The sequence below is a fragment of the Artibeus jamaicensis genome, unplaced genomic scaffold, assembly GCF_021234435.1.
Source record: "Artibeus jamaicensis isolate MK-2021 breed Jamaican fruit bat unplaced genomic scaffold, CSHL_Jam_final contig_332, whole genome shotgun sequence".
Classification (NCBI taxonomy): Eukaryota; Metazoa; Chordata; class Mammalia; order Chiroptera; family Phyllostomidae; genus Artibeus; species Artibeus jamaicensis.
This window is the reverse complement of record NW_026521788.1, coordinates 2231328-2254306: the sequence shown is the minus strand read 5'-3', so window position 1 is coordinate 2254306 and position 22979 is coordinate 2231328. Positions and strand designations below refer to the sequence as shown.

At 35.9% G+C, this 22979-nt stretch overlaps 1 protein-coding gene across 4 annotated transcripts in view; it reads left to right on the top strand.

Annotated features, from left to right (window-relative positions):
- BTAF1 (B-TFIID TATA-box binding protein associated factor 1) overlaps positions 1-22979 on the top strand; it is a 116866-nt gene that overhangs the window by 17867 nt on the left and 76020 nt on the right. For 2 of the 4 annotated variants that reach the window (XM_037156691.2, XM_037156692.2), the window contains 6 exons: positions 381-495; positions 2267-2413; positions 10079-10242; positions 14638-14774; positions 17084-17213; positions 17448-17516. In XM_037156691.2, the coding sequence (XP_037012586.2) occupies positions 381-495; positions 2267-2413; positions 10079-10242; positions 14638-14774; positions 17084-17213; positions 17448-17516 (762 nt within the window). Of the gene's footprint in view, positions 1-380; positions 496-2266; positions 2414-3050; positions 3138-10078; positions 10247-14637; positions 14775-17083; positions 17214-17447; positions 17517-22979 lie in introns of those variants that run through there. The other 2 variants (XM_037156694.2, XM_037156695.2) reach the window with 2 other exon arrangements.

The following is a 22979-nucleotide window of genomic DNA, read 5'->3' as shown; positions in this document are numbered from 1 at the left end:
GTCTTGTTGAAAATCAGTTGACCATAGACACATAGTATTGTTTCTGGACTCTCAATTCTAGTCTGTTAATGTATATATCTGTCCTTTTTCCAGTATCACACTGTCTTTGCTTTTTAGCATGTTAAAAGCTATGTTATTTTTGAAATGCACTTAAGTATTCTTTTATTAAAAGTTCCCATTTTTTAAGGTGTAGTGATATTTTCTGTGAATGATATAATTTTATAAATGATTTAATAATTTCAAGATGTTTTATATAAGTTTGAGGGCTGCTAAATTATAAATTATTGAATAATAACATGTAAATTTGTATTTCTCTGTTCTGGCTACCTTGAACAGAAAATATTTTTTGGTATATAAGTATTATTTTATAATTTTTTAAGGTATTGATATACTTACGGAGTACAAATTGGGATACTCGGATAGCAGCAGGACAAGCTGTGGAAGCTATAGTGAAAAACGTACCTGAGTGGAATCCAGTGCCAAGAACCAAACAAGGTGCTTTTATTATTGTTTAAAATACTTTATTTATTTTTAGAGAGACAGGAAGGGAGGGAGAATGAGAGGGAGGAAAAATCAATTGTGAGAGGAAGATCGGTTGCCTCTCATGTCCCAACCAGGGACCAGCCCATAACCCAGGCATGTGCCTTGACTGGGAATCAAACCAGCGACCCTTTGCTCTGGAGAACAATGCTCAGCCAACTGAACCACAGGGGTCAGGGCTCAAACAAAGTGCTTTTAAGTGGAAAATTGTTTGCAATAAAATTCTTACTGTAGAGTTAACTGTACTACACATTTTATATTTTAATATTCATTCTTTTAGGTGTAGCCTTGTCAAGAAATGACACTGAATAAGGCAATTTTCACTATGCTTTAAAAAAACAAACAAAATGTTTTCATATATATATTTTAAAATTATTCCACAGTATGCTTGATTTATAGATTATTACTTCCCTGAAGAGATTTATGTCCTAAAAATGAAATTAAATCAATACAAAGTAAATATTTGAAACAGTATTTTTTTGTTGGTAAGAAGAATAGTGTAATCACTTTTCTAAATGTAAGCATGATTATGTATGGATATTTGGATGGGTATCTCTGGTTTTTTGTATCCTTTAGGTGTCTTGTAGTAGAAGTTATTTTTCTGATTTCTTGTAATGACATTTTAAATTGAGTATATGCTTTTAAAAAATTGTAAAAGAACCTATTTTCATTAAGTGAAAATTTAATATGGTGCATCTGGGTTTTATTTTCAAGTCCCTTTAAAAATATTGCTTTTGTCATAAGTCTTAGCTTGTCTAAAATTTTGCTTTAATTTGCTGGCGCATTATTTTGAGTAATTGTGTTAATTTGTCTTTTCTCTCATCAGATGAAATATATAACCAGAAGAAGTTATAACTTGTTTTTAGGAAAGAGCTTTTTCTTTTCCAGCTTATTATTTCTGATTATTTTGGTATATAGAGATATAAGAACTCAGATTCTTTTTTATAAACTCTTAAATTAGTTACACCAGTATTAAAGTGTATAGTAAGATTGCTTATCATCACTAGAAAGTTAAAAATGTTTGTAGCATTTTTTTAAGTCAAACAGTTACAGTTTATAGATGACTTATATGCAGATACCAACTAAACAAACCAGTGAACAACTACAATATATTTTTAAATTTATAATGGCATAACTTTTGGAGGGAGGAATGCAGAGCATATTGTAGATATTTTTAAGCCTCAGCTGGATATATATAATTTTAGCAGTTTACCAGGGAATTTTAATTTGCTTCATATTGTGAGATGTAAGTCCAATTGAATAAAATAGTTTCTTTGTGTCCCAGATATTCCTCAGGTATAGGGAGGGATGATGCTTAGTAGTCTTTATGAATATATTCTGTGAAAATGTTTATCTCCTAATTTAGCACTGTGGTAAACACATACTGTTTACCCTTGGTATGTTTAAACAGTTGAACAGTAAGTGGAGACAGCATGAAATTTAACACACATAGTTCAACATGAGGATGCATTTTTGTCACATAACTTTGCAGTCAACAACAGTTCTACATACATCCACTAACATCCTAATGGTTTTTAGAAGAGGAGCCACCAACTAGTTTATTCATAAATAACTAAGAGCTTTTATAAATAAATCCAATGGTAGCTTTTCTACTTCACGTTTTACTTTTCTTAAAATATTACCCATCCACCATAAATAATGCTGTTTTCTTTCATTTTACATTTTGGCTGTGTGATCAAATTAAATATTTTTAAACCTCATCTAGAGTCTACTTCAGAAAATGCTTTGGAAGATTCATCTACTACAGATCGATTGAATTTTGACAGATTTGATATATGTAGATTGTTACAACATGGGGCATCACTATTGGGATCTGCTGGTGCAGAATTTGAAGTACAGGATGAAAAATCAGGTATGTAGTAGTTCCATAGAATCAAGTCTGAAATGCGAGGGTTCAGACTAATTTGTCACTTGATATGCTTTGTGTCAGTCATGCAAAATCTAACATGTCACCAAATGTGACATGAAGTTGGCAGTTGGGGATGCTGTAAGTAGGCAGTCAGTCAGAGGTGCTTGGTCTAAAGCTACCACATGAATATTTTTCCTCCATTAACTAAGTGTGTATTATACATACAGGGTGGGGCAAAAGTAGATATGCATTTAGTTCATGTAGAAAATAATATGATGATTAATTAATATTATAAGAATAAATTATGTTTTGCATCTTCACAGCTATAAACCTACTTTCCCCCCAGCCTATATGCACTATTAACGGGTACATATTTAATATTTTAGTAGCCATTTTATGTAACATAGAAAGTATAAGTTGTTGCCCAAGGGGAATAGATTTTTAAAACCAGGATTAGTACAGATTGGGGTAATGTTTTCACAATTTTGGAAATTTGAGAAGCTGTTTCATAGTTTTCTTTTTATTATATGCTCTAAATATTTAAATACTTGGATTTACTCTTGCTAGTGACCAAAGCAAAAACTAAAAACAAAAACTAAGTCTTGGATAGGTAATTGTCCCATTATCTTTAAACTTACAGAATCTATCTGGATATAAAATAAATGTTTTGGCCATTCAAGATTGATGCCTTGAGTGGAAAAAACCTTGATGTTTTTAGTGGATTTCTGTAAGTAAATAATTTGTTCTTTTGACTAAATCCAAAACAGAATAGTGTTTTGTTTTGTCGCTAATTGATCATTAGTCAAAGCATATCTCTAGTTAATGAAATGATCTTCAATTTGTACATTGTAAAAAATGTTAAGTACCCATTCTCTCTTACTTAATATGGTTTCAGTTGAAAAATGTGGTTTAATTATTTTTGTAGAAAATTAAGAGGAAAATTTGCTGAGGGTCTGGAAAAGCATAGTTTTCTAATGAGGGAGGTAGAAACTTTTCAGTTTGAATACAGTTAACTCTGAACAGTAAGTTTACTAATCTTTCTAGGGTACTCACAGACATTTACCAGAGATCTTGGGCCCTAATCGAGGGGTAAAGTCAGTGTCACCTTTGTCATTAAAAAAAAAGAGTGCTCAGATCTTATCCCAGAGATTCTGATTTATTAAATATCTGAAGAACTCTAGGAAATTGTATTTAAAAGACAAAGCTCCACTTGTGACTCTAATATGTAACCAGGATTGGAAACCCTAATTTTTTGGAACCCACTTTTAAATTCTGGTAAGTCACAGCATGCTGAACAGTACTTATATAAAACCCTAAAGTTAGGTTTTCTTTACATGTCTGTTCATCCGTGTTTGTCTTCTCATGTATATGAAAAAGACATTCATGATTAGTTTAGGTGCTAGTCTGAGTTTCTTTTGAAGTTCTGTAGGTTATTTTTCTCAGTAGGACTCTCCCTGGAACAAGAGGAGTAATTTTGGGCCTAGGGTATTTCCCTTTGGATAGAGCAGCCTTACATTTTTAAAAAAAATACCTCTATTGAGATATAATTCACATTTTATACAGTTCGCTAATTTTAAAAGTGTATGTCATTGGTTTTTAATATATTCACAGATATGTGTAATTTTAGAATATTATTGCCTCAGGAAGAAACTCCCATATTCTTTAGTTATCACCTTTTTATCCCCCTACTTTCTTTCCTCATCTTCCCTGCCATGAGCGACTTTCTGTTTCTATAGATTGCTGCCTATTCTGGACATTTCATATAAATCCAGTCATAAATATATGGTCTTTTGTGACTGATTTCTTTTACTTAGCAGAATGTTTCCAAAGTTTATCTACATTGTAGTATATATCAGTATTTATTTCATTTTTTTCTGTACGGGTTTTTATTACTTTTGTAGAATATGTTCATTTTTTAATCGTAGTAGAATATAGATAACATTTACCATCTTAATTATTTTTAAGTGTATATACACCATTCAGTAGTATTAAGTACATTCACTTTGTCATGCAGCCAATCTTCAGAACTCTTTTCATCTTTTGTAAAACTGAAATTTTATACCCATTAAACAACAGTTCCCATTTCTCCCTCTCCCTCATCCCCTGGTAACCACTATTCTACTTTTGTCTTTATGAATTTGAATTCATAAAGGTACTTTAGGTACTTTATTTAAATGGAATCATATAGTATTAGTCCTTTTGTGACTGGCTTATTTCATTTAATTTCCCCAGGGTTCATCTGTGTTGTAGTGTACATCAGAATTTCTTTCCTTTTTAAGGCTAAATGATATTTCAGTGTGTGTTTATACCACATTTTGTTTATCCATTCATCCATCAATAGACACTTGGATTGCTTCTGTGTTTTGGTTATTGTGAATAATAATGATATAAACGTGGATATACAAATATCTGTCCAAATTGCTGCTTTTAATACTTTTTGGGACTATACCCAGAAGTAAAATTAATGGTGATATGTTAATTCTATTTTTAATTTTTTTAGGAGCTGTCATAGCTGTTTTTCATAGTGGCCACACCATTTCACTTTCTTACCAACAATGCACAAGGTTTCCAGTTTCTCCCCATCTTTGCTGTGTTGGGATTCTCGTAGCTGATGTACTAAATTAAGACTATGCAGAGTATGACTTGTTGAATGAGGAGGCACAAGCTACCCTCAAGGCAGCTGCCTTAGCATCTGAGCTCCCACTTTGGGGAAATGAAAACTTCAGGGTTGTTTTGAGTGAAGGCACACTTTTAGTACGGTCACATAAAGTCAGTAAAGTCACAAGGTTTTTGACTTACAGATCCTAGAAATGGCTGGGGGTGAGGGTATTGGAAGTGGGGAAAGGCGGTCCTCTGTCCTAGTCATGAGTAAGCAGGACATGGCAATCAGGGTAGCAGGCACCTATTGCTTATAAGGTTGTTGGGAGGAAGGTCACTATTTTCCCAGACTCAACTCTTAGTGGTTATTTAGATATTTACTTTTTAAAGGTTTTAATTTATTTTTAGAGAGAGGGAAAGGGAAGAAGGAGAGAACATTGATCCGTTTGCCCCTCACCACTGCCAAGCAGGGACCTTGCCCACAACCCAGGCACCTACCCTGACTGGGAATTCAACCAGCAACCTTTTGCTTTGTGGGATGATGCCCAAACCACTGATCCACACCTGTCATGGCTCTAAACCAGGGGCCCCCAACCCTGGGCTTAGGTACCTGTCCATGGCCTATTAGAAACTGGGCCCACAGTAGGAGGTGAGTGGCCAAGTGAGCGAGCCTAATGTGGCATTACCGCCTGAGCTCTGCCTCCTTGCCCCTCCTCCCATAAGTGGAAAAATTGTCTTCCATGAAATTGGCCCCTGGTGCCAAAAAGGTTGGGGACTGCTGCTCTAAATGGTCATTTGAAAAGATGCCCTGGAAAAGCAAAGTGGGAACTTGTGGTGGGAATCCTTAGTTCAAGCCCTTATCAAAAATCCAGAGTCTTGGTGAAAGGAGGGTTGTCATACTGTGAAATGCCTAGGCAGCAAATCAGAATAGCTGTTTTCTCATCACACTTTTAAAAGTGTGGTTTTGTTTTGTTTTGTTTTGTTTTAAGATTTCATTTATATATTTTTAGAGGGGAAGGGAGGGTGGGAGAGAGGGGGAGAAACATGAACGTGTGGTTGCCTCTCATGCGCTCCCTAAAGGGGACCTGGCCTGCAACCCAGGCATGTGCCCTGACTGGAAATCAAACCAGCAACCCTTTGGTTTGCAGCCTGTGCTCAATCCACTGAGTTATACCAGCCAGGGCATGTTTTATTTTTTTTGACAATAGCCATCCTAATGAATATAAAGTGATCTTTATTTTATGTCTGAATAGTATTTCATTGTATGGATATCACATTTTGTTTACCTGTTCCTTGGTTGATGACATTTGAGTTGTTTCTACCATTTGGCTATTGTGAATAATGCTGCAATAAACATTTAGGCACAAGTTTTTGTGTGGACATATGTTTTCAACATAAGAGTGGAATTGCTGGGTCATCTGGTAATTATATTTTACTGTATATGGTATTGCCATTCTGAGAAAATGCCAAATTTTCCCAAGGTACCATTTCCCAGTATACCATTTTATATTCTACCAGAAGTATATAAGGGTGCTGATTTCTCCATGTTTTTGGCAACACTTGTTATTAACAGTTATTAACTGACTGACTAACGTACTGAGTGTGAAGTGCTATCTCATAGTTTGGATTTGCATTTTCCTGATAACTGATAATATTGAACATCTTTTCATGTGTTTATCGATCATTTGTGTATCTTTGGAGAACTGTCCAGATCCTTTACCCATTTTTAAATGGAATATTGTTTTTTTATTACTGAATTGTAAGATAAACATTCTAGATACAAATCTTTTATTTGATATGTGATTTACAAACATATCCTTGCATTTGTGGGTAGTCTTTTTTTTCATGAAGCACAAAGGTTACTTATTTTAAAGAAGTCCAAGTTATCTTTTTCTTTTGTTTTTCAAGCTTTTGATGTCATATATAAGAAGCTATTGCTAAATCTAAGGTCACTTACTCCTACATTTTCTTGTAAAAGTTTTATAGCTTTAGTTCTTACTATCAGGTATTTGATTCATTTTGAATGAATTTTTATATGCGTTGTGGGGTTATAGGTCCAACTTCATTCTTTTGTATGTGGCTGTCCTGTTGCCTCAACAGCATTTGTTGAAAAGAACTATTCTTTCCCCATTGAATTATCTGGCACCCTTGTTGAAACTCAGCTGACCGTAGACACCATTTTATTTCTGGATTCTCCATTCTATTCTTTGATGTCTGTCCTTATGCCAGTATTTCATTATTTTGGTTACTGTTACTTCGTGGTAAATTTTAAAATCAAGAAGCACCGGCCTCCAACTTTGTTGTTCTTTTTCAGGATTGTTTTGGACATTTATGGTCTTTAGTTCTCAGAATATAAATTTTAAATATTGCTTTTGATGCTATTGCTAGTAGAATTGTTCTTTTAATTCCATTTTTGGCTTGCTTGCTTTTTTAACTCTTTTTTCTCCCTGTTATTTAGATTGGGCACTTTGTGTTGCTCTATCTATACATTCATTTACCCTTTGTCTTATCTATATTTAGCTGTTAAACCCATTCAGTGATTTTTAAATTTCAGATATTGTTCAGTTCCAGATCTGCTTCTTTTTAAAAAAGGCTTTATTGTTATATTTTGCACATGATATAATATACTGTTTCAAGTGTATGATTCTTTGTATTTGGTTCTTTTTTTTTTATAGTTTCTTTTTCTCTGTTGAGGGATCATACATTTTCATTATTGTGACAATACCTTCACATTGAGCATTGTTAAACTCAGCTTAAAAATCTTGTAATCTAATTTCAACACCTGGGTCATCTCAGACTTGGTCTCTATTAATTGTCTCTTCTTTTCAGAATGGGTTACATTTCTTATATTCTTTCTATGTCAATTAATTTTGGATTGTATCCCGTACATTATAAGTGCTACTGGTATTTTGTGGTGGCTGGATTCTGTTACATTCTTCAAAAGAGTGTTTTTGTTTGGTTTGGTTGTTGCTTGCTTTAGCATGCATTTAATTTGGCAAAACTCAAATTCCAGACTCCTTTGCCGTGGGCATCAGCTCAAATCTCAGATCAGTTTTTAACTTTAGCTGGACTGCGTGGAATCTTCTGCCCCATGCAGTTCAGAATTCAGCCACAGGTTCAGGCACAGATTGGACAGTTTATACAGGATTTGGTCCTTCTCCCTCTCCTTGGTGCTCTCCTTTTTGTGTTTTCTCCATCTTTCAGTGGCTAGATTGACTCCTGACTCTCCTTCCTCTAGTTCTTCAAGCCAGAAAGACTGGGGTTTTTATCCAGCTTTTAGCTGCCCCACACACCCTAAGGTTATAAGCTGCAAAATTGGGAAACTTACCCAGTGCCATCCCCTTCTTCCAGGTATTGACAATTCTCCCAAGTATGTGCCTACTTTTATACTCTTTCCAGTGCCTTCAGGTAGTTATTTTGAAAAATATTTTGCCTTGAGTTTATCATGTGTGCAAGGTTAGTCCAATAAGAGTTATTAGAAGTAGCCCATCAGTTTTTAAAATGTTAGCTTTTTCCCCCAATTATGTAGGGCTATTTCTTGCAACTTAGCTATTTTAAGCCAAATTTGTTACTTTATTTTATCTTTATTTATTGAATTGAGATGGGGGAGAGAGAGAGAGATAGAGGGGGAGAGGGAGGACCATTTGATGTGAGCAAGAAACATCAATTGGTTGCTTCCCATATGTGCCCTGACCAGGGATTGAACCCACAATCTAGGTATATGCTCTGACCAGGAATCATACCCCCAGACTTTTGATGTGTGGAGCAATGTTTCAACCAACTGAGCCACACCAGCAAGGGCCCCAATTATTTATTTATTTATTTTATTTAAAATGCTTTCAGAACTTTAAAAATATATGTTTATTGGTTTTACTTTATTTTTAAAAATAATTTATCTATTTTTAGAGAGAGAGAGAGAGAGAGAGAGAAACATCAATGAGGGGATGTCTCTCCCGCCCCCTCTACTGGGGACCTGGCCCTCAACCCAGGCATGTACCCTGACTGGGAATCGAACCAGCAACCCTTTGGTTTGTAGGCAGCACTCAATCCACTGAGCCACACCAGCCAGGGCTGTTTATTAATTTTAGAGAGAGGGGAAGGGAGAGAGAGAGGGAAACATTCATTGGTTGCCTCTCATTTGTGCCCCAAAAGAGGATTGAACCTGCAACCTAGGCATGTGCCCTGACCAAGAATCAAACCCCCAGCCTTTTGGTGTATGGGATGATACTCCAATCAACTGAGCCACACCAACCAGGGCCTAAAATTTTATTTTTATTTATGTTTTAGACTTTATTTATATTTTAGAGAGAGGGGAAGGGGGGGAGAAAGAGAGGAAGAGAAACATCAACGTTCAAGGAACATCCATCTGTTGCCTCTCACACGCCTTCAGACTGGGATCTGGCCTGCATCCCAGGCATGTGCCCTGACCAGAAATTGAATCAGCAGCCCAGCGATACATAGGCTGGCACTCAGTCTACTGAGCCACACCAGCCATGGCATGAATTTTTATTTTTAAAATAATACCTTTTAATCTGTTTTCCACTGAAGTATTACAGATTGTACTTTGGACATTTAAAATCTGTCTACTTTTTATGCCTTATCTGTCTACTTTTTATGCCTTTACCTTTGTTATTTGGGCTGTTAGGGCGATGTCATCTCAGAACACGCATAAAGGCCACATTTGGAATAAGCATGTATTTGTTGAAATCTTTGCTGTCAGATAAAATCTATATATTTGTTTAGCTTGATTAGATTTTTCAGAGAATGTACAAGGTGTAGCTATAAAATAAGATTCTTTTCTATAGGATGGACCTCATTTTATATTTACTTAATTGACAGTAGAGCAATGGGAAGTCTCAGTGAAAACTGTTTTTTGTTACTGAGTACACTATTGCAAAGCATGGTTAGGTAATAGAACTTTTGACATATTCTGAGACAAAGAGTATCATTTGTTTATTGTCAGGAGGGGTGTTTTAGTAGTTAAAGTTTTTTGTATTTTAATCAAGCCTGTTCTTCATGTATTAGAACACTTCTTAACTTAGAGGAAATGTATCTCTTTTCTGTTTAAAGGTGAAGTGGATCCTAAAGAAAGGATAGCACGCCAACGAAAACTATTACAGAAGAAACTTGGCCTTAACATGGGAGAAGCCATTGGAATGAGTACTGAAGAACTCTTCAATGATGAAGATTTGGATTATACCCCAACCTCAGCAGCCCTTGTAAACAAACAACCTGTAGGTAAAACCTATATTTGTTTGATTTTAAGTAATGGTACGAAGGGCTTGCTACATTTTGCAATGCAGTTGCAGTTTTTACAAAAAAAAACAAAAAACACTGTCCTTAATCCTACTCATTGCTGCTTAGCGTCACCATGTAATATCTTCATAAACTGGATTTCTGGTGACAGGTTTTAAAGGGACAAAAGTTCATCCAACCTTGTAGAGACTGGTCTAGTAGAGTCTTAGGAGCTTCTTAATATTAAGAGATCCTAATTGTACCAATTCCTCTTTTCTTTGTTCTTTAGCAAAGGAAAAAAAAGTGAATGTTTGAGGGTATGGGTGATAGTAAGAGCTATCATAGTCAGATAGGATACTTCAGAGCTGTGATTCATTTTTTTAATTTGAAAAAGTAACAAACATAAAACGGATCTTTAAACAATGTGAAAGGTATACACTATGAAGTAAAAAAATTCTTTCCAGTAATTAAATAATGCAAAAGGATATACACTATGAAGTAAAAGAAATTCTTTTCAATAATTGATAGACACCTGTGTCTCCATGTCCCAAAGACAACCTTTTTTGATTTGTGTATCCTTCCTGAAATTTTCTGTGTATATACAAGTATATGTGTCCTTTTAAGCCATGTGTACCCACTTCACGTAGCATAAATATCAGTGTATACAGATTGATTACATTCCTTTTTTTTGACAGCTGCAGGCTATTTTGTTGGTGGCTATACCATAATATTACTTTGTATTCTTTTTTTTCTCTCTATTCTTTCAATTCCCAATGAATGCCTCTGTGTGTGTGTGTGTGTGTGTGTGTGTGTGTGTGTGTGTGTGTGTGTGTTTATGCCCCAGACTTTTATAAGCTCAGTAAAAGCTGCACCCTTCTCCTCAGAAAAAACCACATACAACTGAAACATTACCTTTTAGAGGCTCAGTACCATTTCCTCTTGCCCGTGCAATATCCTTTTAGAGTTCTTTGAGCCAGCCCTGTTAGGATTTCCTGCTTTATAGTCATGAAACTTTCACCTTTTCATTTCCTTGGCCTTTTGCTTTGCTTAAGTTGAAATGGTTTATTTTCTTTTATGCTAGTTGTTCTCTTAATCATTTGAACTTGTAAACTGTGGTATATATTTTAGGGTTGGGGTGTGTGATGATGAATAGCTGTTTTAATTCTCATCTGAAGATATGTTTTATTGATTTTAGAGAGAGAGGAAGGGAGAGAGAAAGAGAAACATTGATGTGAGAGAGAAACATCAATTGGTTGCCTCTCACACAGGCAGGGGATCAAACCTGCAACCTAGATATGTGTCCCGACCAGGAATCTACCCTGCAGCCTTTTGATGCATGGGACGACAGTCCAACCAGCTGAGCCACCTGACAAGGGCAGATGATGAATAACTTTTGCAGCCAAAAAAAATATGTATTTTATGCATACTAGAGGGAAAAAGGAGTATAAAAGAGGCAGAAAATATAATGACAGACAGCCAGCAAGAAATGGAAAGAAATGGGCTACAAAAGGAAGCTTAAGATGTAAATGAAAAGAAAATAGAATAAAATAAATCAGAACAAAAATGTAATACAGTGATCACAGTGTAATAATTGGACATGGTATAAGAAAATGAATGGGCAGGTATAATAGAGAAAATGGTCTGTATACAGAATAGTTGGACATGGGCTGGGCAATAGCCATTTTATGGTTTGAAAGATCCAAGGAATTGCCATGAACTCATTACCACTGCATTGCCTTTTATTTGCACCTGTGGTCTCTGGATCGATCAAGACTGTAGCTTGGCATCCGCACCACTGACCTTAATTGTTTGTAGAATGGTATTTTGTTTGAATTTTTAAAAATATTCTATTTATTTTTAGAGAGAGGGACAGGGAGGAAGAAGGGAAGGGAGAGGAACAAGGATGTGTGAGAGAAACACCCGTCGGTCACCTCCTGCATGCTCCCAACCAGGGACTAGGCTGGCAGCCCAGGGATGTGTCTTGACTGGGAATCAAACTGACCTCTCACTTTGTGGGACAATGCTCAGCCAACTGAGCTATGCTGGTCAGGGCTTCATTTGAATCTTAATCGTTTAAAGGCAGAACAGATTTTTAGACTTGGGCTCAAAGCATTTTTAATTCATAGCCTTTATAATGTCTGCCATATATGGAGAAGAGATAAAAAAACTGTAGGCACTGAGTGCTTGAGAAAAAGGGAGCTTACAGGGGAAGTTGACAATAGGATGCTGGACTAGTCACTTCTGACAGTAGTTGTTTTTTTCAGCAGGTGATAATTACTTATTTCTTTCATTGACATTTTTTTTAATTTTTTTAAATAAATTTATTAATTTTTTTGAATTGTTTATGCTGTTACAGTTGTTCTATTCCCCCCTTCATTCCCCTCCACCCTGCCCCCCCAACCCCACCATTACCCCCCTTTAGCTTATGTCCATGTGTCTCAAGTCCTTTAGGTTCTATATTTCCCATACTATTCTTGCCCCCCCCCATCTATTTTCTATCTACTGTCTATGCTACTTGTTTTCTGTACCATCTCTCCCCGTCTCCTCCTCCCACTCCCCTGTTGCTAACCCTCCTTGAGATCTTCATTTCTATGTTTCCACTCCTGATCTAGCTGTCCTTTTAGTTTGCTTTCGTTTTAGGTGTGGTTGTTAATAACTGTGAGTTTGTTGTCCTTTCACTGTTCATGTTTCTTTAACTTCTTTTTCTTAGATAAGTCCCTTTAACATTTCATATAATAAGGGCTTGGCGATGATGAACTCCTTGAATTTGATCTTATCTGAGAAGCACCTTATCTGTCCTTCCATTCTAAATGAAAGTTTTGCTGGATAGAGCAATCTTGGTTGTAGGTCTTTAGATTTCATGACTTGGAATATTTCTTTCCAGCCCCTTCTTGCCTGTAAGGTCTCTTTTGAGAAATCTGCTGACAGCCTGATGGGGACTCCTTTGTAGGTGATTGTCCCCTTAGCTCTTGCTGCTTCCAGGATTCTCTCCTTCGTTTTAATTTTGGCTAATGTAATTATGATATGCCTTGGTGTGTTTCTTCTTGAGTCCAACTTTTTTGGTACTCTCTGGGCTTCTTGGATTTCTTGGAAGTCTGTTTCCTTTGCCAGATTGGGGAAATTTTCTTTTATTATTTGTTCAAATAGTTTTTCCACTGGTGGTTGTGTCTTTCCCCCTTCTGGTACCCCTATAATTCGGATATTGGAGCGTTTATAGATGTCCTGGAGGTTCCTAAGCTTCTCCTCATTTTTCTGAATTCTTATATCTTCATTCCTTTCTGATTGATCATTTTTTTCTTCCTTCTGGTTCACTCCATTGATTTGAGTCCCAGTTTTTTTTTCATCTCTATGGGTTTCCTGTGGAATTCCATTCATTTCCCTTAATTTAGCCTTCATATGTTTCTCTAATTTGTGGCTATAGTCCACCAGATCTGTGAGGAAGCTGATGACCAGTGTTTTAAACTGTGCGTCTGAGAGATTTGCTATTTCTTCGTCACTTAGATTTATCTCCGGGACTTTGAGGTCCCCCTGCGACATTTTTGGTCTGTTCTGGCCCTTTAAGTGAGAGAAGTGGCTCCTTGGAGTCCCAGGTCGCTGGGTTGTGGCGCTGTATGTGGGGGCGTGGTCAGAGCGGGGAAATGGCAATGGCGCCGCCGCCGCTGGTCCGACCGCTCACTCCCTCACCCGCGCACAACCGGGCAACCCCAGTCCACTCGCTGCCACCGCCTCCCCACTGACTCCTCCGTAGTCGCTCACCCGGTGGGCCACTCGGTCGCTCACTAGGTCCAATCCTGGGTTTGGAACCCATGCGACTGGATTCGCGCGTCTGGATTCTGCGCCCGGGTCGATCGAGCTCTCCTTTGTAACTCTTCACCCGACGCCGGTTTCACCCCTTACCGGTCGGGCCGAAGAATTTGTTGTTAGCGGACTTCCGAAAAGTTCAGTTTTCCGTGTTCTGGTTGTGTTTTCTGATGCTAATATTTAGTTGTCCCTAAACTTGGTTGTGTGAGGAGGCAAGGAACATCCACCTAAACCTCCATCTTGGCGGAAGTCCTCATTGACATTCTTTATTCTCATAATTTTTGGTTGGTATTACAATTATTTTGAAATCTCACCTCTTCAAAGCCCTCTCCATGGGTTAGGATCATACATTTGTGCCACATCTGTGACATAAGAAAAGTTAAACACATGAGCATCTATTGGGAATTGGAAGAATAAGGAAGGAAGAAGAGAATACAGTTATGGTACAGCCATACACTAAAACAGCAGGAAGCTGTCAAAAAAGAATGTGATCAATTTGAATATAGTGACTTAGGCCTCTTCTGAGGCTGTGATACTATGGATATTTATTTTAACTTCTGAAGTTTAAACTCAGTATTCTTTTATTCTTTTAGACTCTCCAGGCAGCTGAATTGATTGACTCAGAATTTCGAGCCGGAATGAGCAATAGGCAAAAGAACAAAGCTAAAAGAATGGCCAAGTTATTTGCAAAACAGAGATCCAGGGATGCAGTGGAAACTAATGAGAAGAGGTAGTAATCTTTTTCTGCTATTAATTTAAAACAGTGACACTGTAGCTTACATCTATGTCTGCTTGATCTCTAACAATATTTTACTGATGTTGTCTCTAGCTGTGGAGTACCATTTGGATTGTCTTATTCAACTGTCAGAGTATTTACTGTTACTAGGGACTAGGACAACTTTCCAGAAAACTTTACATATGCAGATATTTTTTGTTACTAGTTATACAATCTGAATAAGGACTGAAGGTTTTCCAAGGGGAGCATGTTCCTGGCAGAGGCAGCAAACAGTGTAAATGCCTTAATTGTGCAATGTTCAAGAAATAGAAGGGCAGTATGACTGGGATGAGTGGATGGAAGTGAGAGTAGTACAGAGTGAAGACAGAGGGATGGTGATCTAAGGGCCACAAGTAAAGAATACTGCATTAGTAAAGTGAGAATTATTACAGTATTACATCAGCTGTTCCCTAGGCTGGGTGCTAAACCAAACAGCAGGTAATAATCCGGGCTTTATTTACCTAATTGTGTTGTAGGAAAGAACTCTGTGGTAAACTCATGGTACTCACATTCTTAGTGATACCCTGTGCATAGCTTGGAGCAGCATTTCTCAAAGGGTGGTTCAAAACAAGCCTCTTCAAAAGCATTTTGAGGGGTTTGCTAAAATGCAGATTTCTTGAGCCCTATTCAGCTCTATTATATTAGAATTTTTAGTGGTATTCAAGAAGTGTTTGCGTAAATGATGAACTAAACATGAGAGCCTATGAAATGAATGTTACAGGTGACAACTTTTGTTCTTCCCATTCATGTATACCTGGAAAGTAAGTGTAAAAGCTAAGCACAAAGGAGGATAAATAAACATCTACTTAGTGTAAATATTTTTTTTAATTTATGACTTTACTTATTTATTTTTATTTAATTATTGTTCAAATACAGTTTTATGTCTTTTACTCCCATTCCAACCCACCCACCTACTTGGTATAAATTTTTAAATGGAGTTGTTTTTAAGTGCAGAATCTTTATGGCTTATTAACTACAGGATTTTTTAAGTTAAGAGCTCATTAGAATAGTATGGTAACCTAGTAATTGTTGCTACCGGCTTTTATTTATATAAGCACTTTTACCCAAATATTGGAATATTGGAAATATTAGGCCTTATTTTTCAGATTTGTGATTTGTTCATTCCACAAATATTTACTGAATATCTTTTAAATGCCAAATACTTTACTAGGCCCTCAACATCCATTAGTGACTAAAATGGATAAGATTTCTGCTTTTGTAGAGCTTACATTCTAGAGGGAAAGACAAATGAGGAACAAAATAAGTAAGTCACATGTTAATGCTAAGGAACAGGAAAGAAAAACGAGATAAAGCAAGTAAAGAACTTGTGAAATGTTGTGTGGATAAAGAGTTTACAATTTAAATGGGCTGGTCCAGCAGATATTCACAGAGTTGACTTTCAGTAGAGATCTGAAAGAAGTGAGAATTCTGTGTTTTTGGAAAGACAATCCACATAGAATAGTAAGGGCAATTGCCTGGAAGCAGAAACGTGGGTAACAAATTCAAGGACAATAAAGTGACCAAATGTGGCTAGATTGGAGAGAATTAGGTTAAAAACAGTAAGGAATGAGATTAGAGAGGCTCAGATTTTATTCATTACCTTATAGAAAGAATGGTTGGCCAAACAAATTACACTATTATGATGGGGGGAAATATTTATAGGAAGAAAACTCTGTATATGCCTTAATGATGCTAATTTGTTTCTTTTCATTAATTCTGAATAGCTTTACTTGTCTTCTCCTTTGTAATATTTTGTTACGAGGGTAGCCTCAATATTTTTGGTCTTTCAGTCATAAAATAACACTTCCTCAAATTTTCAAATTTTTTCATTGATCAGTTGTCATATCTCTATGTTTTTCAAGAACTGGTAAAATTATAGTGTGTCACTCAGTATATTACTTTTCTCCTGGGTACAAAAGCCTACAAAAGGTAATGCTGGCCCAGATTTAGGTGGTTAGAATGAGGGAGTTTAAAATAAAAAGGAGAAGAGCTGGTTCTAGAGAGGAAGAAAAAAAGTCTTAAGATTTGAGATCTAATTTGAAAGCAAGAATTCACTATTTTTATATTCATCAGTAAGAGTAGTAGGATATTTCTGTTCAAAAAATTTTAAGTGGTTAATTTTGGTTGTTTGTACATGACATTATAAGTGTAAAACATATAAGCAGAATATGACTAAAACATTTGCTCAATGATGGATTCTCTTATATTCATTGTGGTTTACATTATCCTTATTTGTGTTTTAAATGGTGACTTTTCTTTTTTAGTAACGATAGCACCGATGGAGAACCAGAAGAAAAGAGACGAAAAATAGCAAATGTGGTTATTAATCAGTCTGCAAATGATTCCAAAGTTTTGATTGATAATAATCCAGATAATTCTTCCTTAATTGAAGAGGTATGGTGAAATGCCCTTAAGTGTCCTTTGAAATTGTGTATAATCTTTTCATACTACTCTGTTAACTGAAAGAAATGTTATTAAAACTCTTATATCTTTACTTCATTAATAAACATTTTAATTATTTAGAAAATTAAAAAGCTATTATTATTAGACCTCCAAATAAATATACTTTATTAATACTTCAATTATTAGCATAAAATAGACCTTAGTAACTTTGTTTTTCTTATTCAGACAAATGAATGGCCTTTGGAAAGCTTTTGTGAAGAACTTTGCAATGACCTTTTTAATCCCTCTTGGGAGGTATGATTTCTCTTTCTTTGTAGGTATTTAAATTTTTTTCAGTATTTGTTTACTGAAGTTATCAGGATGACATTGCTTAATAAATTATATAGGTTTCAGGTGTACAATCTACAATACATCATCTGTATATTTATTGTATTATGTGTTCACCACCCAAGTCAAGTCTTCTTCCAGCACCATTTATCCCTCCTTTATTCTCCCTAGCCTCTTCTGCCTCCCCCTACTCCTCTTTCCCTCTGGTAATCACCGTGCTATTGATGGTATTTCTGAGTTGTTTTTTCAGTTGTTTGCTTAATTCCTTCAACTTTTTCACCCAGCCCCCCAACTCCCTCCACTCTGACAGTTGTCAGTCTATTCTCTAAAATTGAGTCTGTTTCTAGTTTGTTTGTTAGTTTATTTTATTTATTAAATTCCACATATAAGTGAAATCATATGATCCTTGTCTCTCTCTGACTGGCTTATCTTACTTAGTATAATACTCTCCAGGTCCATCCATGCTGTCAAAAAGGTAAGATTTTCTGTGTTTTTACAGCTGAGTAATATTCCACTGTGTAAATGTACCACAGCTTTTTTATCCACTGATCTACAGATGGGCACTTGGGCTGCTGCCAGATCTTGGGTATTGTAAATTGTGCTTCAGTGAACATAGGGGTGCATATTGTATTGAATTAGTGTTTCAGGTTTCTTCAGATATATATATACCCAGAAGTGGAATCGCTGGGTCATAAGGCAGTTCCATTTTTAATTTTCTGTGATAATGCTGCATACTGCTTTCCCCGTGGCTGCACCAGTCTGCATTCCCATCAAAAGTATACAAGGGTTCCCTTTTCTCCACATTCTTGCCAGCATTTGTTGTTTGTTGATTTATTGCTGATAGTCATTCTGACAGGTGTTATGTGATATCTCATTGTGGTTTTAATGTGCATCTCTCTGATGATTAGTGGCATTGAGCATCTTTTCATGTGTCTATTGGCCATCAGTATGTTCTCTTTGGAGATCTATCTATTCAGGTCCTTTGCCCATTTTTATATTGGATTTTTTGTTGTTGTTGAATTTTATAAATTCTTTATAAATTTTGTATATTAACCCTTTATCAGATGTATCATTGCTGAATATGTTCTCCCAGTAGTGGATTGTCTTTTCGTTTGTTGATGGTTTCCTGTGCCATGCAAAAACTTTTTAGTTTGATGTAGTCCCATTTGATTTTTTTTTTCCCTTTGCCCAAGGTGATACGTTAGAAAAAATATTGCTACTACGAATGTCCAAGATTTTACTGCCTGTGTTTTCTTTTGGATTTTTATGGTTTTGCAACTTACATTTAAGTCTTTTATCCATCTTGAGTTTATTCTTGTATATGGTATAAGATGGTAGACTGATTTCATTTTTGTTGCATTTCCCAACACCATTTATTGCAATAAACCATCTTTACTCCATGTATGTTCTTGCTTCCTTTGTTAAATTGACCATAAAGGTGTGTGTTTATTTCTGGGCTTTCTGTTCTGTTTCATTGATCTGTGTGTCTGTTTTTATGCCAGTATCATGCTGTTTTCATTACTATGGCCTCATAGTATAGTTTGATATCAGGTAGCATGATTCCTCCAACTTTGTTGTTTCTCAAGATTGTTGTGGCTCTTCAGGGTCTTTTGTAGTTCCATGTAAATTTTTGGAATATTTGTTATAGTTCTGTGACATATGCTATTGATGTCTTAATAGGAATTGCGTTGAATCTATGGCTTGCTTTGGGTAGTGTGGATATTTTAATGATGTTAATTCTTCTTTAAATGTGTGGTATAATTCACCTGTGAAGCCATCCAGTCCAGGACTTTTTTTTGCTGGGAGTTGTTTGGTTACTGTTTTAATTTTACTAGTTGTAATCTATTCAGAGAGTCTTTTTCCTAGTTCAGTTTTGAAAAATTTGATGTTTCTAGGAATTTACACATTTCTTCCAGATTGTACAATTCATTGGCATGTGTTTGTTCATAATTTTTTCTTACAATTCCTGGTATTTCTGTGCAGTCAGTTACTTCTCCTCTTTCATTCCTGATTTTATTTATTTGGGTCCTTTTTTTTTTTTTTTTTTTCCTTTCTTGATGAGTCTGATTAAATGTTTGTCCATCTTGTTTATCTTTTCAGAGAACCAGCTCTTGGTATTGCTCTTTTCTGTTGTTTTTTTAGATTATATTTTATTTATTTCTTCTCTGACCTTTATTATTTCCTTCTACTCACTTTGGACTTTGTTTCGTGTTCTTTTCCTAGTTCCTTTAAGTGTAAAGTTAGATTGTGTGTGGTTTTTCCTGTTTTTTGAGGTAGGCCTGTAATACATACAGTGAGTTTCCCTCTTAGGACTGAGTTCACTGTGTCCCATAGATTTTGGGTTGTTGTGTTCTCATTTTCATTTGTTTCAGGGTATCTTTTGGTTTCTTCCTTGATCTCCTTGTTAACTGATTCATTTATTAACCTGTTATTTAGCCTCCATATCTTTGTGTGTTTTTTTGTTTGTTTTCTTGTGACTGATTTCTAGTTTCATGCCATTATGGTATTAGAAGATTCTTGATATAATTTCAGTCTTCTTAAATTTATTGAGACTTGTTTTGTGTCCTAACATGTGGTCTATCCTAGAAAATGTTCCATATGAACTTGAGTGTATATTCAAGAATGTATATTATGCCGCTTTGGGGTAAAATGCTCTGAAGATACCAATTAAATTCATTTGATCTAATGTGTCGTTTAAGGCCTCTGCTTTCTTGTTGATTTTTTGTCTCGAAGATCTGTCCATTGATGTCATTGGACATTAAAGTCCCCTACTCTGGCTGTATTATCGTTTTCTCTCCCTTTATGTCCATCAGATTTGCTTTATATATTTCACTGTTCCAATATTGGACTCATAAATGTGTACAGGGGTTATGTCTTCTTGTTGGATTGCTTCCTTTATCATTATGTAATGTCCTTTTTTGTCTCTTACTATAGCCTTTGTTTTAAAGTTCATTTTGTCTGATATAAGTAATGCTACCACAACTTTTTTTCATTTCCATATGCATGAAATATCTTTTCTATCCCTTTACTTTTAGTTTGTGTTTATCTTTTGTTCTGAGATGGGCCTCTGTAGACAGCATATATATGGGTCTTGTTTTCCTATCCATTTAGCTACCCCGTGTCTTTCCATTGGAGCATTTAAGCCATTTATATTTAAAGTTATCATTGATAGGTATTTATTGCAATTTTATCCTTTTATTTATGTTCCTCTTTTTTTCTTCTTCTTCTTAAAAAAGACCCTTTAATGTTTCTTGTTGTACTGGCTTGGTGGTAATGAACTCCCCTAAGTTTTCTCTTGCCGGAGTAGCTTCAATTTTAAATGACAGCCTTGCTGGGTAAAGCAAGGCTTGGTTGTAGGTCCTTGCTTTTTATCACTTTGACTATTCCATGCTAATGCCTTCTGGCCTGAAATGTCTGTTGAGAAATCAGCTCAGAGCCTTATGGGAGCTCCCTTGTAGTTAACTGTTTTTCTTATACTACTTTTAATGTGCTTTCTTTGTCTTAAATCTTGGCCATTTTAATTATGATGTGTCTTGGTGTCCCTCCCAAATTTTTATCCACCACAAGTGGATGTGGAACTAGTCCATTCCATCCATTCCATCTTTCTGCCCCTCCCACCAGTCTGGATGGATGTAGTTTCTTTAACTCTGTAGTTGTCAGACTTCCATTCAACTCAATTTCTGCCAGTTCTGAGTAATGGTAGTTCTATAATTTAGTTGTAATTTTGATGTGGCTGTGTGAGGAGGTGAGCCATGTTTACTGATGCCACCATCTTGACCAGAGGTCTAAATTTCTTCACCTCATTTTTTAAAATTCTTTTTTCTTTTTGCTGCTTTAATTGAGTGTTTAATTGAGTGTCTTCCAAATTACTGCTTTGATCCTCTGGTTCACTCAACCACTGTTTATTTCTTCCAGTGTGTTCTTCATTTCATATATTGTATTCTTCATCTCTGACTGGTTCTTTTTTATGTTTTCTCTGTCCTTTTTGTACTGTTGTAGTTCTCACTAAGTTCCTTGAGCATTGTTATAATCATTTTTTTATATCTATGGTAAATTGCTTGCCTCCATTTCACTTAGCTCTTTTTCTGGAGTATTCTCCTGGTCTTTCATTTGGGGTCTTTTTTTTCGTCACCCTATTTTGGCTGCCTCTTTGTGTTTGTTTCTATGTATTAGGTAGAATTGCTATGACTCCCAGTCTTGGTAGGGTGGCCTTATGTAGTAGGTGTCTTGTAGGACCCAATGGTGCAGTCTTCATGATCAACTGAGCTGGGCACTCCATGAGTTACCTGAAGGGGAACCCCTGCAGCAGAATCTCTCTTCAGAATCTCAGCCATCACCCATGGGAGCGTCATCAGCCCTTTTCACATCTCTGCCCTTCCTACCATTTTGTCTGTGATTTCTTCATTAGAGTTCATCTCAGCTGTATTTTCTTTGCTAATGAAAGGAACCATGTCAAGCATAATCCATTTTGTCATTGTCCTTATTTTTCCCTTGTGCCCCTGTCGGGACCACTGCTCAAGGCATTTTATATCACTCACCAAGTAGAAACCTTTAGACTGTTTTTCACCTTCCATATAATTTTTGTTGTGTCTTTAGTGATTTGTTCATTTCTTTTTACTATAATACAAAGGCTTGTATATCTCTCCTAGATAGTAAAAATTTCCTTTGGAAGTGGACAATTTTCATTAAAAGCTATAGTTTCTACACCAGCTTTTAAACCTGGAAATATTTTTCAAAGATAATCTCTAGTTGATCCCAGTATATAAAAGAGATGAAAGTGAAGTTCCTCTGGTTAAAGTTGAGGCTTGGTGGTTTCACGCCATTCTGTTCTTAGATTAGCCTCTGGATAATTTAAAAAACACCTGTTTGTAGTACCATTTAGCAGCCTTTCTGCTTCTTGATGTATTTCTATTTAAAGCTCTTCAAGTTTTAACTTACATGGGTTCTTGAATAAGTGTCAGTGGCCTGATTCCTCTATTCCAAAGGACACTGCAGAAGGCTTATAGGGCTAAGGGGTAGCATTAGTCATATGACATTTTATTTGAATTGTCTTCCTTTGATGCCTGACACTGACAGCTATGGAACTTAGTTTTGATGCGTATATTTCTAAAATATTGATATTGGAACTATAAGGAACAATATATGATACTTTTTTTAGTGTCAATAATGCTGAATACAAATAAAAGATAGAGGAGGGATAGCCACGTGGATTATATATATCTCAAGAATAGCTATTTTCTTAACTTGATTTAAAATCTTCCTCATAACCAAAATTGTAAAATTTATACATGTAATTCTCCTTGGATAGTAGAAGAAAAAGATATTCTTGTGAAATGCTACTTAGTTTATTCTAATTTCTTAAAAATATAATATCCCCTTTTCAAATTAAAAGTTAAGGGCACGGGGGTGGGTGGGCTGGGATGGGAGTAA